This window comes from Heloderma suspectum, chromosome 3 (assembly GCF_057233095.1).
Source record: "Heloderma suspectum isolate Gila_16-S chromosome 3, 16-S_ref, whole genome shotgun sequence".
NCBI lineage: Eukaryota > Metazoa > Chordata > Lepidosauria > Squamata > Helodermatidae > Heloderma > Heloderma suspectum.
In genome coordinates, this window is record NC_139460.1 from 106,779,925 (window position 1) to 106,792,921 (window position 12,997).

At 36.7% G+C, this 12,997-nt stretch overlaps 1 protein-coding gene across 1 annotated transcript in view; it reads right to left on the reverse strand.

Annotated features, from left to right (window-relative positions):
- CNKSR2 (connector enhancer of kinase suppressor of Ras 2) overlaps positions 1–12,997 on the reverse strand; it is a 203,610-nt gene that overhangs the window by 114,549 nt on the left and 76,064 nt on the right. The window contains exon 6 of the mRNA XM_084841747.1: positions 10,595–10,714. Within this exon, the coding sequence (XP_084697873.1) occupies positions 10,595–10,714 (120 nt within the window). The remainder of the gene's footprint in view (positions 1–10,594; positions 10,715–12,997) is intronic.

The window sequence follows — 12,997 nt, forward strand, 5'->3', positions numbered from 1 at the left end:
GAGTCTCACTTTTGTAAGTGGAAGCCATCGGTATTCCGTTACAAACGCTAAACACAATCCACTAAAAAAAGGCAAATTCAGAGTTGCACTGAATCAAAGCACGCACACCTCCCAGCTGTATCAGTCATACCAAACTCCAGAATGTTAGATAGATACAAGAAATACTAGGAACTAAATATTAGAAACCAGCTCAGTGTAACATGACTGAAATTGAATTATATATGCACCTCAGTAAGGTAACTAGTACAAATTCATATGGTTTAAAATACAGTATTTCAAAATACATTTTCATCATATTACAGGCATTCAGAAAAGGAAAAGGGTTAATACACCATGGAGAACTATAAAAGCCATCAGTGGAGAACTATAAAAGTAACTCTGCAGAACAGCAGAACTTGTGAGCCTCCTACTTGCTAGCTGGATCTAAGAAAAAAAGATTTCTAGTAAATATAAACATTATTTTGCAAAGAAAAGGGTATTAACTGAAGAATGCTGTATGTAATTTATATATAACTAATTGATACCCACAGATCAGTACTGAAGTTTAATGATGTTCATAAAGAAAAATAAAATATGCTTATCTTTCAAAATAGTACGTTAGCTAAGAGTAACACCTCAGCTATGTTTTTATGATAGCCGCAGAGAATACCTACATGTTTCATAAGATTAGCTGAAAAATAACATACTTCTCATATGCTTTGTAGCTCATCACATTCAAAAACTGTCCAGATTAAGTTGAATCACATAGATGTTGCTCTGCTAGGAGAAGCTAAACTCTAATGTTATACCATTCTTTAAACTTTTAGCACACCAAATATAGCATGTATATAAGCCCCTAGAATAGCTACTGAAGCAGATTGTAGTTCATCCTTTTCCAGAGTGGTTATAACACCCGCAGTATGATATTTTCCAGATAACATATCTATTCTCTCTCCCTGAAGTTTGGATGGCCTTCTATATATTTACATTATTAGAACAATGCATTTAGTACTGACATCTGGCTTAATTTTAATAATGTTTGTGAAAAGCAAATAATCTGAAAGATCTGGCCATAATGACACATGCCTCAGTTACACCAAAATTGGACTTCTGCACTTTACCCTGCATTTGAAGAGTGTTCAGAAACTTCAGCTGTCCAGAATGAGGCAGCTAGAATGTTGACTAGAGCCTGTTATTGCAAGCATGTGACTCCCTTGTTGCAACAACTTCACTGGCTTGCAATCCCATTTTCAGGTCCAAATTAAAGTGCTGGTTAAAGTCATAAATGGCTTAGGACCAGAATCTAAATGACAACCTCCTCCTATAAGAACTTGCCCATGTATTAAGATCTGCTGGACAGGCTCTCCTTTGTGTCCTGACATCAGAGGCATGGTATGGTTGGGATGTGGGAAAGGGCCATCTCAGACTTTGGACTCCAGAGCCCTGCCTGGGGAGGTCATTTTGCCCTCTCCTTGATGTTTTTTTACCTCTGTCTTGTGAAGATCTTTTAATTTTAATAGGCATTTCATGTGTTGGGCTGCTTGTTTGTTTTTCTATGGATATTTTTAGCAGCTACCCTTGTCTCTTTTTAATTTTTTCTTTATTTTTTTAAAATGAGTTTGTTATTGATTTTATTTATTTATTTTATACTGTAATTTGCCTTGAGTGTTTCTTGGAAAACAGAGAGACAGGATATACATAATCTTACCAAATAAATTATAAATAATAAATCAATATGACAGTCTTTCTTTTACAGAGCACCTATCTTGAAGAACATCCTTCCTCTTTTACAGTCAGAGACCAAAGAACAAACCTTCTGTGGCATAAACAAAAGTAGCTTCTTATAAAAAAGAAAAGCAAAAGGAAATTCAAATGCAGAATTTCCCTTTGCCTTCCCACATCCAAGATATAGCCTGAAAGCCAGTAGATATGTATGTCCCTACCCAGCTTTAATCTGTGAAGATATGATGGGCTGTAATAGTTTAACTTTTCTCTATCATCTGCCAAGGGAGTCAAAGCCAAAGGTGGATTTCCTACAGAGTAGCTTCCCTGAAATGGGGAGATAAAGGAAATTGTGTTTAGAATGGAACACAAGCATGTCAGTTCTAATTGGCTGTTTGGTAATGGACTTGAAATGGCAGATGAGGAGGAAATAAAATCATATGCAATTTAGTACTCTTACAGTAGAAACAGTACCTTCTACAGGATGGTATTGGTTTTGTTGCTGTTAATGAAAACGTTTAACTATCATGTTAAAGCAGGGCTAGCCTTAAAAATGGAAAGTGAGGGGGCCATCTCATGCAGTAGATGTTAGATGCTACTGCAAGGCAACAAACTCAGTTGTTTTATGGACGTTACTGTTAGCTGTTTTATGGAGGATATGGAAGTATCGGTTTTGAGCCAGCCTTGTGCCAAATACTACACTCTGGAAAAAGCAGTCTTGTTCCAGGCATACACCACTGATACCATTCTTTCATCTTGTGCTTTTTGTTCCATTCTGCCTATTAATCACTGAACACTGTCTGACCTCTGGTGGCCTGAGTGGAAAAACAAGATACCCTGTGTGGTGCTCTGTAGCTATATGGAGTTTTAGAATCTGGTTGGGGTGGAGGGTTACACAAGTGTATATATGCAGGTACTTTGATAGTAAATAATCATCGTTTTCATGCTAAAGTAATTAAATTTTAAATAGCACCAATAAAGAACTGCTAGGATCACCTTTGTGACATAGTCTGTGTTACCAAAATGTGTTGAGAGTTATAAAACAACAAAAAATAGTGGTTAAAATTAAGAGAACTGACTGCTGATTATTTTTTTCTGAAATAGTGCATGAAACAATGAAAAATATAGAACTCAACAAGAAAAACTGAAAATTCGGCATAGCTGAAGATAGTACATGTATCAGTGTTCAAAAGAGTGACATGAAATTCATACTCCTTTTCAGCTAAGTGGCCACAGATAGTTTTATGTCATAACTGTGAAGGTAATAAGAGTATCAGTATAAGCAATATCAAGCATTATCCAGGGAAGAAAAACACCTAAAACATTCACTTGGGGAAAAGACCCAGGCAGGAGGATGAACTGTAGAAGATCTTCCCTGAAGCACAGATATACATATATGTATATTGCATTTACATATATTAAGAAGAAGAAAGCTGCAAAATAAATTCTATTTATTCCACAAAATGTGTCAAAGTCTTATGAATGATACAGGATCTAGGACATGTAACTGTGTTGAAATCACCTTTTTACTAAAGAGTATTTTATAGCATGCAATTGGTTTCTTCAATGTTATGAAAAAATATTACATCTCTTTTCCCAGACTCCTCCTGAGCATGAATAATGGCTGTTAATGTGCATCTTTCATTAATATAAATCTCCAATATTTTGAAGCAAATACCAAGTTATGCACTGTGAAGAGTAAAAGATAATCCAGTACACCTGTTCATAACAAACTTTCAATAATATCACAAAGAGAATATGCAAGTGGTGTGCTTTAGTTTGAGTAGCATTTTGAATAGATACTGCATGATTTAATAACAGAGATTCACTAATTCAGTCACTGTTTACAAGTATGAGAACAACTTTATGAAATGCCTTTTACCTAAATAACATTCTACAATTGCTAAGCATTTTCGTATCACAATAAAACCTATTTTGTCTACGTATATTTTTTTACAGCATGGTGTTGGATCTTTTCCTAAAAATTCAAAAGAAAAAAAGCTTAACATATCCTATTGTGAAACAAAACCTTGCTTCCCAAATACTGATTGGGGATTGGGGTGGGGGAAGGTAATGATGTGAAACATATTTGAAGTGAGAGCAGTAAAATGAAAAACTGAACACAATAATCAATATTTATTCTGAGCATAATACACTATTTTTGACATTTTCAATGAATATCTCAAAATGCATAGCATAAATTATTTCAAGAAAAAAGGATTAATATATAGTGTTGATATTTATTGGCAGAATGTTTATATTTATTGCTGGAGGGACAACATCTAAATTTACTCCTGTCAGATTTTTCAAAAATATATGGAGTAGGGATGGATAATTGTCAGTTTTGCTTTCTCTCAAATTCAAATTTTTTAAATATTTGATTTTTTCCATCCCAAAATAAAGAAATTTGCAAATTCTAATAAAAAATGAACTGAAACAAAATGCTCACCTATCCCTAGCAAGGAAGCAAGTAGAATGTGATTTCAACGTACAGTTGTATTTTCAGGCGTTATTACTGGTATACTAGTTCAGAACAAGTATTTTTAATAAGTATACTTCGGAACAATATGATATAGCTTAGTAGGAAAGACAAAGCTGAAACTGGGAAAAGTAGAAAGATAAGCCAGAAATTTCACCTTAAACATTATATTCTATAAAACAGGTAATTCCAACTGATTTAGGCTGCAATCTTGTCCACACTTATCTGGGAGCAAGTCTCATGAAACTAAATGGGACATACTACATCTGAGTACATACGCACGAGATTACATTGCTAGGAAATCTGTATATGGAACACAGACAATAAAAAACGTGTTAACTTAGCAATGTTTGTGTTTGTGTTAACATCAACACTGCTTTGTGAATGGTCACTGTGCTTACTTTACATACATTTAAAGAGCAATCCTAAGTGGGGTGGGGATGGAGAATGAAGTGGCAAATCATCCACTCCTCCTAAAGCCCTGCTGGTCCATACCAGCCAGGGCAGCAGATTGAGGGGGGAGTGTCTCTTATCTCTGTTCTGCTCCAATAGTATTTATTCCCCCCCCCCCGTTGGTTTAAACAGGAAGGAAAATGCCCATGCCATACTGATACCTATTCTAGTCTAAGTGAGGGGTCTCATCCTGGAGCCTCTCAAGGGAATGAAAGCTGTCTCTGTTCCACCCCTGGAATGCTCTGTTTTAGGGTCTACTCCTGGCAGAAGTACTGCAGGCAGCAGATCTACACCCATGGAGTTTACTTCAGGCACACCAGGGCAGATGTATCCCCTCTATCAGAGGAGGGATAATTATGCCCTATCAGAGCCCCTTCCAATCAGTGGATCCAGAAGTTAAGAGTACTTTTTAAAGCTTTAACATAATTGTGACAGTCTTTGTTTTTTGCATATCATTTCCCTTTAGGGGTGTGTGCGTTTTTTCTACATCCATTTGCATGTATATAACTGCCAACTGAGAATAACCCTTCGTTCATCAGATGAAGTGGGCTCTAGTTCATGAAAGTTCATTCCACAAGAACACTTAGTTTTTAAGGTACCAAAGAATTTTTGTTGTTGTTTTTCTCACAACAGACTGAAGTGGCTAATCCGCTGGAAATTCAAAAAATTGTGATTTTACTAGTCAAAACAATTCTATATCATATATCAGGAGGTGACTGAGAAGATACTATATACTTACCCATTATTTCCAGTTTCTTCAAATAAGGTTCCCCGCCCCCTCCAAAAGGGTGGGAAGGTAGTTAATGACCAAAAGATATTACAATAAGTTTGAAATGTTGTTAAAGGATTCTGCCCATCAAGAAGCCTATTAAAAAGAAGTTATAACTTTCTATTGGAATTGACACTTTATATGATGAAAGATTTAAAAATGTCTGGAACCAAGATATGAGGCTTCCACTTTTAAGAGTGTTATGGATTTAGGTCTATCCAAAATGGTCCCAAGTTTTCAATACTCACTAATTTAAAGCAGAACCATTTTAAGTTTACGTTTTGGTGATAGTTGACACTTAAGAAATCGGAAAGAGTGTGTCGTGCTATGGATTGCCGTATGATTGCCTATGAAATGATGCAATAGAATGAAACGTAGAAATGGTTTCTAATTTAATAACAGCAGCAAAAATTGGAAAAGCAGAAATAGAAACCTCCAAATATGCCAACATTAGTTAACTGGATTGTAAAACAAACAAAAACACCCCAGGAAAACCTGACAAATCAGGCAAGAGGGAAGAAAATTTATAATGCCTCCCAATCTACAGCAAGGCTGTTTACACAGAGTAATTCTGTGCAGTTTTGAAATATACATCTCCTAGACCTAAGATTACGATTCAAATTGCTTTGATAATGACATTCAACAATATTATGTCACACTTAAATCATTTATATTGTTTTGTTGGTTTGTTGGTTGTTTTCCTGTGACCTTCTCTGAACATTTATAGTATTTTCTGCAATGTCTGTCTTCAAGTTAATAATATTATTCCTAATATGAAGATATTATTTTAGGCATTATGTATCAATAAACAAATTGATTTGTTTCAATTACAATCTTGAGTCTGTGGTCTTTTACACTTGTCATGCTTTACCCTCTGACCCACTGGGTTGCAAAGGTGTAAAGTCAAACTCAGATTAGACTACCAAATTAACAGTTTATGGCCAAAAGGGTACTGTGAATGTTATGTTTGTACCATAAGGATTGGGTGATGCCTACATTGTCAATTTGTTGTATGAAATGGACACTTTTTAATATGGTATGTCTTTCTCCCCGTCTTTTTAGATAAAATAGGGAGAAATCCTATGCTCCTGATGGAGTGCCCTGTTCCTACCTACGTCCTGCCAACAAAAGCCTGGCAGGGCAGGAGGACGACAGAGGTGATTTTGCCTCTTGTTCCTCCTCCTAAAAAAAAAAGTATGCTAGATGGGCCTCTGAGCCATAGGATCCTGCAGACCATAGGATCCCGCAGAGGTCAAAAAGGTGGCATTCTGGCGAGTGGGGAATGGAGGTAAGAGAATTGCTCGGTCCAAGTTATTTTTGTTTTACATAGAAGACTGTCGATGGTGGCTCCATTTGTAAAAGCTACTTAAGAAAAGCTAGTTCTTCTGCTCACTGAATAGCAGCCCTTCATTAAGGCAGGGTATCAGAGAGTATGAACCACAATTTAATCAATGGGCAATTGACAAACTGAATATGACTATCTTCCCCCTTTCTTTGGAGGTATTGTAAAAAGAACAGTTACCTTGCAGCTTCACAGGCACATTGCTGACGACGCTTGATGTCTGTATTCATAATTAGGCTTTTTAAAAATTTGAATGTGTACTGGAACTAAACTTACGTTGAAGATACAACCAATTATTTTCCTGTCAACCTTCGGGAACAGATTGTATGTCATTGATACAATTGATTATAAATCTTGGTACATGTACGTCTGTGGTTCTTAGCTGTTAAGTCCAAAAGAGTAGTGATAATTGGTTGCTTGGTATTTCCTTGGAGCCTTCTCTGAACCCACCCACAACTGATTCCATCTTTTTCTTCCTGTTCAGAATTTTTAACTTAGACTTCTGCCTGGATATCATTGTTCAGACACCAAATGAGGTTTTATCAACATGACAGAATCCACTTCTGTCTTTTCCATCTACATTCCAGTCCTATGGATGACAGTGAACACTAAATAGGGTTGCTGATAAGTACTGAAGCCAGCCAAAAGTAACATAATGATTCTTGGCAGGTTCTATGACCTAACGGGAGTGAGGACACAATAATTAAGGCTGTTCAGACTCCCTGTTCATTTAGGCCCCTGCAGGCCTTTGGACCTTCTGGACCTACAAAGCAGCTCTGATTAGGGGCACAATCCTATGCAGATAGGTGGCTGCCTCCAAACTTGGAGGCAACCGCCTATCCAATGCAAGGCAGGAGAAGCACGGAGGGGATCATTCCCTCTGCACTACTCCTGCCCCGCATTTTCAGCTAGACTGCCAATTTCAGAGCAGGAAAGGAGGCTGCTGGATGACACATTGGATGTGTCGTACCAGCATTTCTGCCCTCCCACCCTGGAATGCTCCCTGGAACACCCTGTTTTGGCCACTCCGCACTCCTCTTGACAGCGTGGAGCACGGGGCTTTTCTGCACTGCCTGAGAGGCAGTTAAGAAGGAGGGGGAAGGTCAGTTCTCCAAGAAACAAGATATCCTATGGCCATCTAGCTGCTGACTAGCGGCCATAGGATTGCTCCTGAAGTAGATAAAAATTTAAAAAATTAAGAACCCTGTTTCTTCCCACACACGAAGCTGGGAAAGCTACAAACTGAATCAATGAGAACATACATATTAGCTAAGCCAGCTAAATTCATATTTCTAGAATCTAAATGGAGGAAAGAAACACCAAATTATAACTGAACCAGTCAATGCAAAAACTGTCCCCACTGGCCCACCAGCCAATTTTTATATCTCTACCCAGCTGGAAAACCTCTGCAGATTGATCACATTTAATGAATCTGGAAGCTTCTTAACACTTAAAACACTTGTCATGCCTGCTTCTTAAGATTCTGCAGGCTATCTTACCCCAGGCTTTGCACACAGCCTATGAATTCCTCATACATTAACCAATTATCACAGCATTTCCCCAGTAGCATGCATATTGTACAAAACTATCTAATGACATTTTTAAATGCAAATGACACACTAAATTAATAAAACCTACCATCCCAACAATGCTTGTAGGAATTAAAAATCATACAGCACTTCACATATAAGAAGATAAATATCTAAAATGCATCTGTTAGAAAAAATGAGTACCTTACTCATTTCCTGCCCTCTTCCATCTTTGCCCTCTCGCTTTTATCACCTATAGTTCAACCATTCCATTAAAAAACAAACATTTGTAAAAAAATATATGCTGTAATAATGTTAACTTTATTTTCATTCAATCCTCATTTCTGTTCTTGTTTTTATATTGCCCACAGTTATAATCTCTCCTTAGCTTAAAAAGTATTTTCTGTCTTTGTTGCCTGTGTCTTCTTTTTACTGTATCTTCTTTGTAATTTATTTCCCTATTTCTGTCATGATTTCCATTTTAGCAACAGTAAGAATATAAGTGATACATAAAACTTTCAGATAAATCAAAACTCTATGGGAAGTTGGATTACACAGCCCTTTTGCTTACATTTCCTGTGTAAGAAATGCTGGAAGACCATTTCAAAACTATAAAATATCCATAATGAGCATGCAGGATTTGAAGAACTATCCATTTACACTTTTACACTAATGATTATTGCAAACACCAAGCAGTTTACATAAACATAGCTCATGAAACATTTTTCAATGATAAGTTTAGAAAACAGTTTACATAACTAGTCAATTATTCAACTCACCACTTCACAGAATCACAAAATAACATGTTTCAGCAGGAAATAGGTAACACTAGGCCCTGCTCTAAAGAGCGAACAGTCTACAAAATACCGTGGAAGAGGGGATATTCAAAGGAGTTAGTTAAAAACTTGTAAATACATGGGTAAACATCTCTTGCATCTGTACTAGTCCATGAAGTCCAACTAAGAGACAAAGTTTTACTGTATCATATACAGTACAACCAAATAATAAATAATCAGTTCCATGCACTGAGAATCTCACCATCTAAACAGACAAACAGCAGAAAAACAACAGCGGCTTGAAACAGAGAAATTTTACAATTAAAGAAAATTGTTTTGGTCACCTCTTAAAGGGCACTTCTGGAAGAAGAAAACTATAAAAGGAGAGTTGAATTAGGAAAGGTTTATGAATACCCAGTGAAATCATGAAAAGAACAACCTTTGCAGCTAGGTTATGTTATGACAGGTGAGATGGAAGTAACATCAGACAGTGGCTTTGAAAATGCAACAGTGGCATTGAGACAAATATAAGATTACAAATGAAGGACTGTAGAGCAGTACAGTAGGAGGGCAGGTTAGGGGCGGGGCTGAGTGCACCAAGTATAGACACATTTAGAAAAAATATTTAAATTGTATCAAGGCTTAAAAGAAATATTTTAAATGACATAGAAAAATATCCATTAAAATAAAATGTTTAGTGTTATTAATCATTGCATAAAGTTAGATATTATACATAAGGAATCCAAGAAACAGGCATAACTCATTGTAAACAAGTTGATGGGATTTATACCACCAACCTTTGGGGGAAAGTAACAACAATAACATTCTCAATATACCCAGAATAGATAAGCAAGTTTGTTTCTATTTAGTAATATTGTTTACAAGAAAAAAATAATTTTCATAACTTAACCAAGATTCTTTCCTCCATTATGTAATCTAGTACTGGATTACTGGAAGTAATCTATTTAGAAGAACCTTGAGCTATTCCTTTGTAGCTAGTTATCAGATGCAATGAAAATTAATATCCAAATCCTGAACACATAAACTTTGAAGCAAGTCTCACTAACTTCAGTGAATATGATGATTCTGTTCCATGCCTAAACCCCTCAATTAATGCCACTAAGGACACGAAATGGGACAAAGGTTTTTAAGCTTTCTTCCTTATGTGCTCAGGATCATGGTCAAGTCAACTAACCTCTTCTCCAAGCTTTACTGAAAATGTCTTCCATAAATCATAAAATTGTTATAAGTCAGGAATACTATAAAGCTGATTCTAGAATTTAAACTTGAGAACCAAGATCTCAGATACAAATAACAAGAAAATTACAGTAACCAGGAGGTAGCTTTCAACTGGTACTATTTACAACATTTCTGTAAGAATTTTATACAGTGGTTACTGACATGCAAAGTCTATTGTGTTGTAGCTGGCCACATGGAAAACACAGCTATGAATAAAAGGACTAGATATGCCAAATAAAGGTTTTATGCAGAAAAGTCATAGTTTTCATCCTGGATGACAGTTTTGATTAACTCCGTACATCTTACCAGCCCTTCGCTTGGTTTGATGTTTGCTAGCTGGATCACTTCCAAGTGAGCAGACTGAGACACAAGGGGATCAGATGAGAGTGAGATTATATGGTCACAGACGCCAGATAGAGTCTTACACTAGAAATAAAAAAGCAAGTACATTTTCCATTAATAACCAAGAAACTTGAAACGTAATAACATAGTCAACAGTCATCAGCTATAGCCTTAAAAAATGCAACAGCATCAACATGTCTATACTAGTCCTTGTTTTCACAATGGTACCGTGTAAGAAGGAAAGGAGGCTTAAGGGCTCTTCTACTTCTTCAGAAAGCCTGACACGAACTTAGGTTTTGCCTTCAGATTTTCCTGTGCAGTCAGTCTGAACAGACCTGGTACATGGTACATGTTTTTTACTTTAGCAGTGTGCTATCCACAAATATTTACATTTGCATTTTCATACTCACTATCTTTTATCACCCAGTACACACACTGTGATGAAGAGTATTGTCAGGTTTTTCATTGAAAAAGAAATCACAAGTATTTTGCTGAAGTGTGTAAGATGCTGTTGAAGTTCTGTAATATACCGTAGCCATCAAATGTTGATCTGTTATTGTCTGGGGACTGCACAGCCACCAGCCAGTAAAGAATATGTAGGAAACGCTCAGGTACAAAAATGCATATCACAGTGTGGGTGTATATTATGAGCTTCAAAAATTTTAATTGCCTTTCTCAATACTCCTACACATAAAACACATGTACTGTTTTTTTAAAAAACAAACAAACAAACAAATAGACACCAAAGTCAGGGAATCTCCTTATTTACACCAAGGGGAATAGTAGTGCCTTTTGCTCTAGGGAATCACAAACACTGATAATAGTTAAGACTGAATTTTCCAAAAACCTTATGGAAACATGAGAAATGAATACGCTAGTAATAATGGTTCTTTTCATTAAACAGTGCCATACCTTACAATATTATTGCACATGCAAAAACAAAGAAACAAATTGCAGAATGATACTATCTCTTACAGAGACTTTGAGATAGTGGGCTAGCAAGCAGAGCCCCATTACAAAGTTCTTAAATAGCAAATTAACACAACCAATCTATATTGCAAGGAACAGACGTTGCAAAGGAAAACATCCCTTATCAAATGAAAAATATGCAGAAATGTCTTCTTTTCATTGTTCCATTCATTTACAGGAATATTTTAGTATGAAAAATTAACCTGAGCCCATTTTCATGATGGCCCAAGAAGAACATAATCATGCAAATGCTACTTTTATTCATCCCAAAGTTCTCTTAATTAGAAACCAAGCCAGATTGCTCACAAATTAAAACAGAATATATTTAAATATGAGGTAAGCCAGGACATACTTGGGAGTATTCATTTCACCCTCTTATGAATGTTTTCCGCACAACTCTTAACATGTAGCAGCTAGGATAGTCATATACTCAAACTGCTTTTTTCACATCTGCATAAAATTTGAATATTGGAGCACCCTATTTCTTACAGTTTTCAGAATGTAATGATGGTAGGAACCAAAGTGTTCTATTTGTGGTTGCATGAAGGAAAACAGTTCTGGGGAACACCAACTATACTGGAGCTGCTAGGATATAGTGAGACCTATCCTATTTTAGCTTGTGCAGGACTTTGACCATCAACAAAGTCTGGCAGTTTTGTCTGGCAGCAAAAAGGCCTACTTTTTGTATGCCCCAAATTCAGAATATTGGCTTCTAAGGTAGTTGTCCTTCAAAGTCCACTTTAAAGACTGAATTTAGGATGTCCTTAGAGTATCTGCCAACATGTTTGCAGTACCTGCCACATGAATTATTATGCTGAGCTTGACACTGAAGGTATCGCTCCCATAAAATTATGCTTCTCTGCATAGGACCACTGACTTAGTACCCCTTTGAGTTAGACATTGTTGGCATATTGTCTGTTACATCTGGACTACTTTCCTTTGTAAAACTGGGGCAAGGGAAGCAAACCCCCTTCAAATCAGCATACATACATACATACATACATAGAATAACCACTTGCTGTTCACTAGGTCTCTGTAGTATCAGATCACAAGATACCAAGATGCCTTCTCCCTTACCAACCTGCCCAGTCACTGAGATCATCAGAGGGCACATTCCTGGTAGTTCCACATGAACCCATGGCCCGACTGGAGTCCACCAGGAAAACAGCCTTCAGTGCAGTGTCCCCCTTCCAATGGAATTCCCTGCCTTTAGAGGTCAGGCAGGTGCCAACGTTGTGTTGCTTCCTGCACCTCCTGAAGACATTGTTATTTCAGGAGGCCTTCCTTGACCAGTGACCAGCTGTGGTTTATCAAAACTCAGTTTGTAAGAACTCTGTTTCTTTTTTAAAATGTCAGTGATTTTAACATGATGTTTTTATTATTTTATCCTGTCTGCTG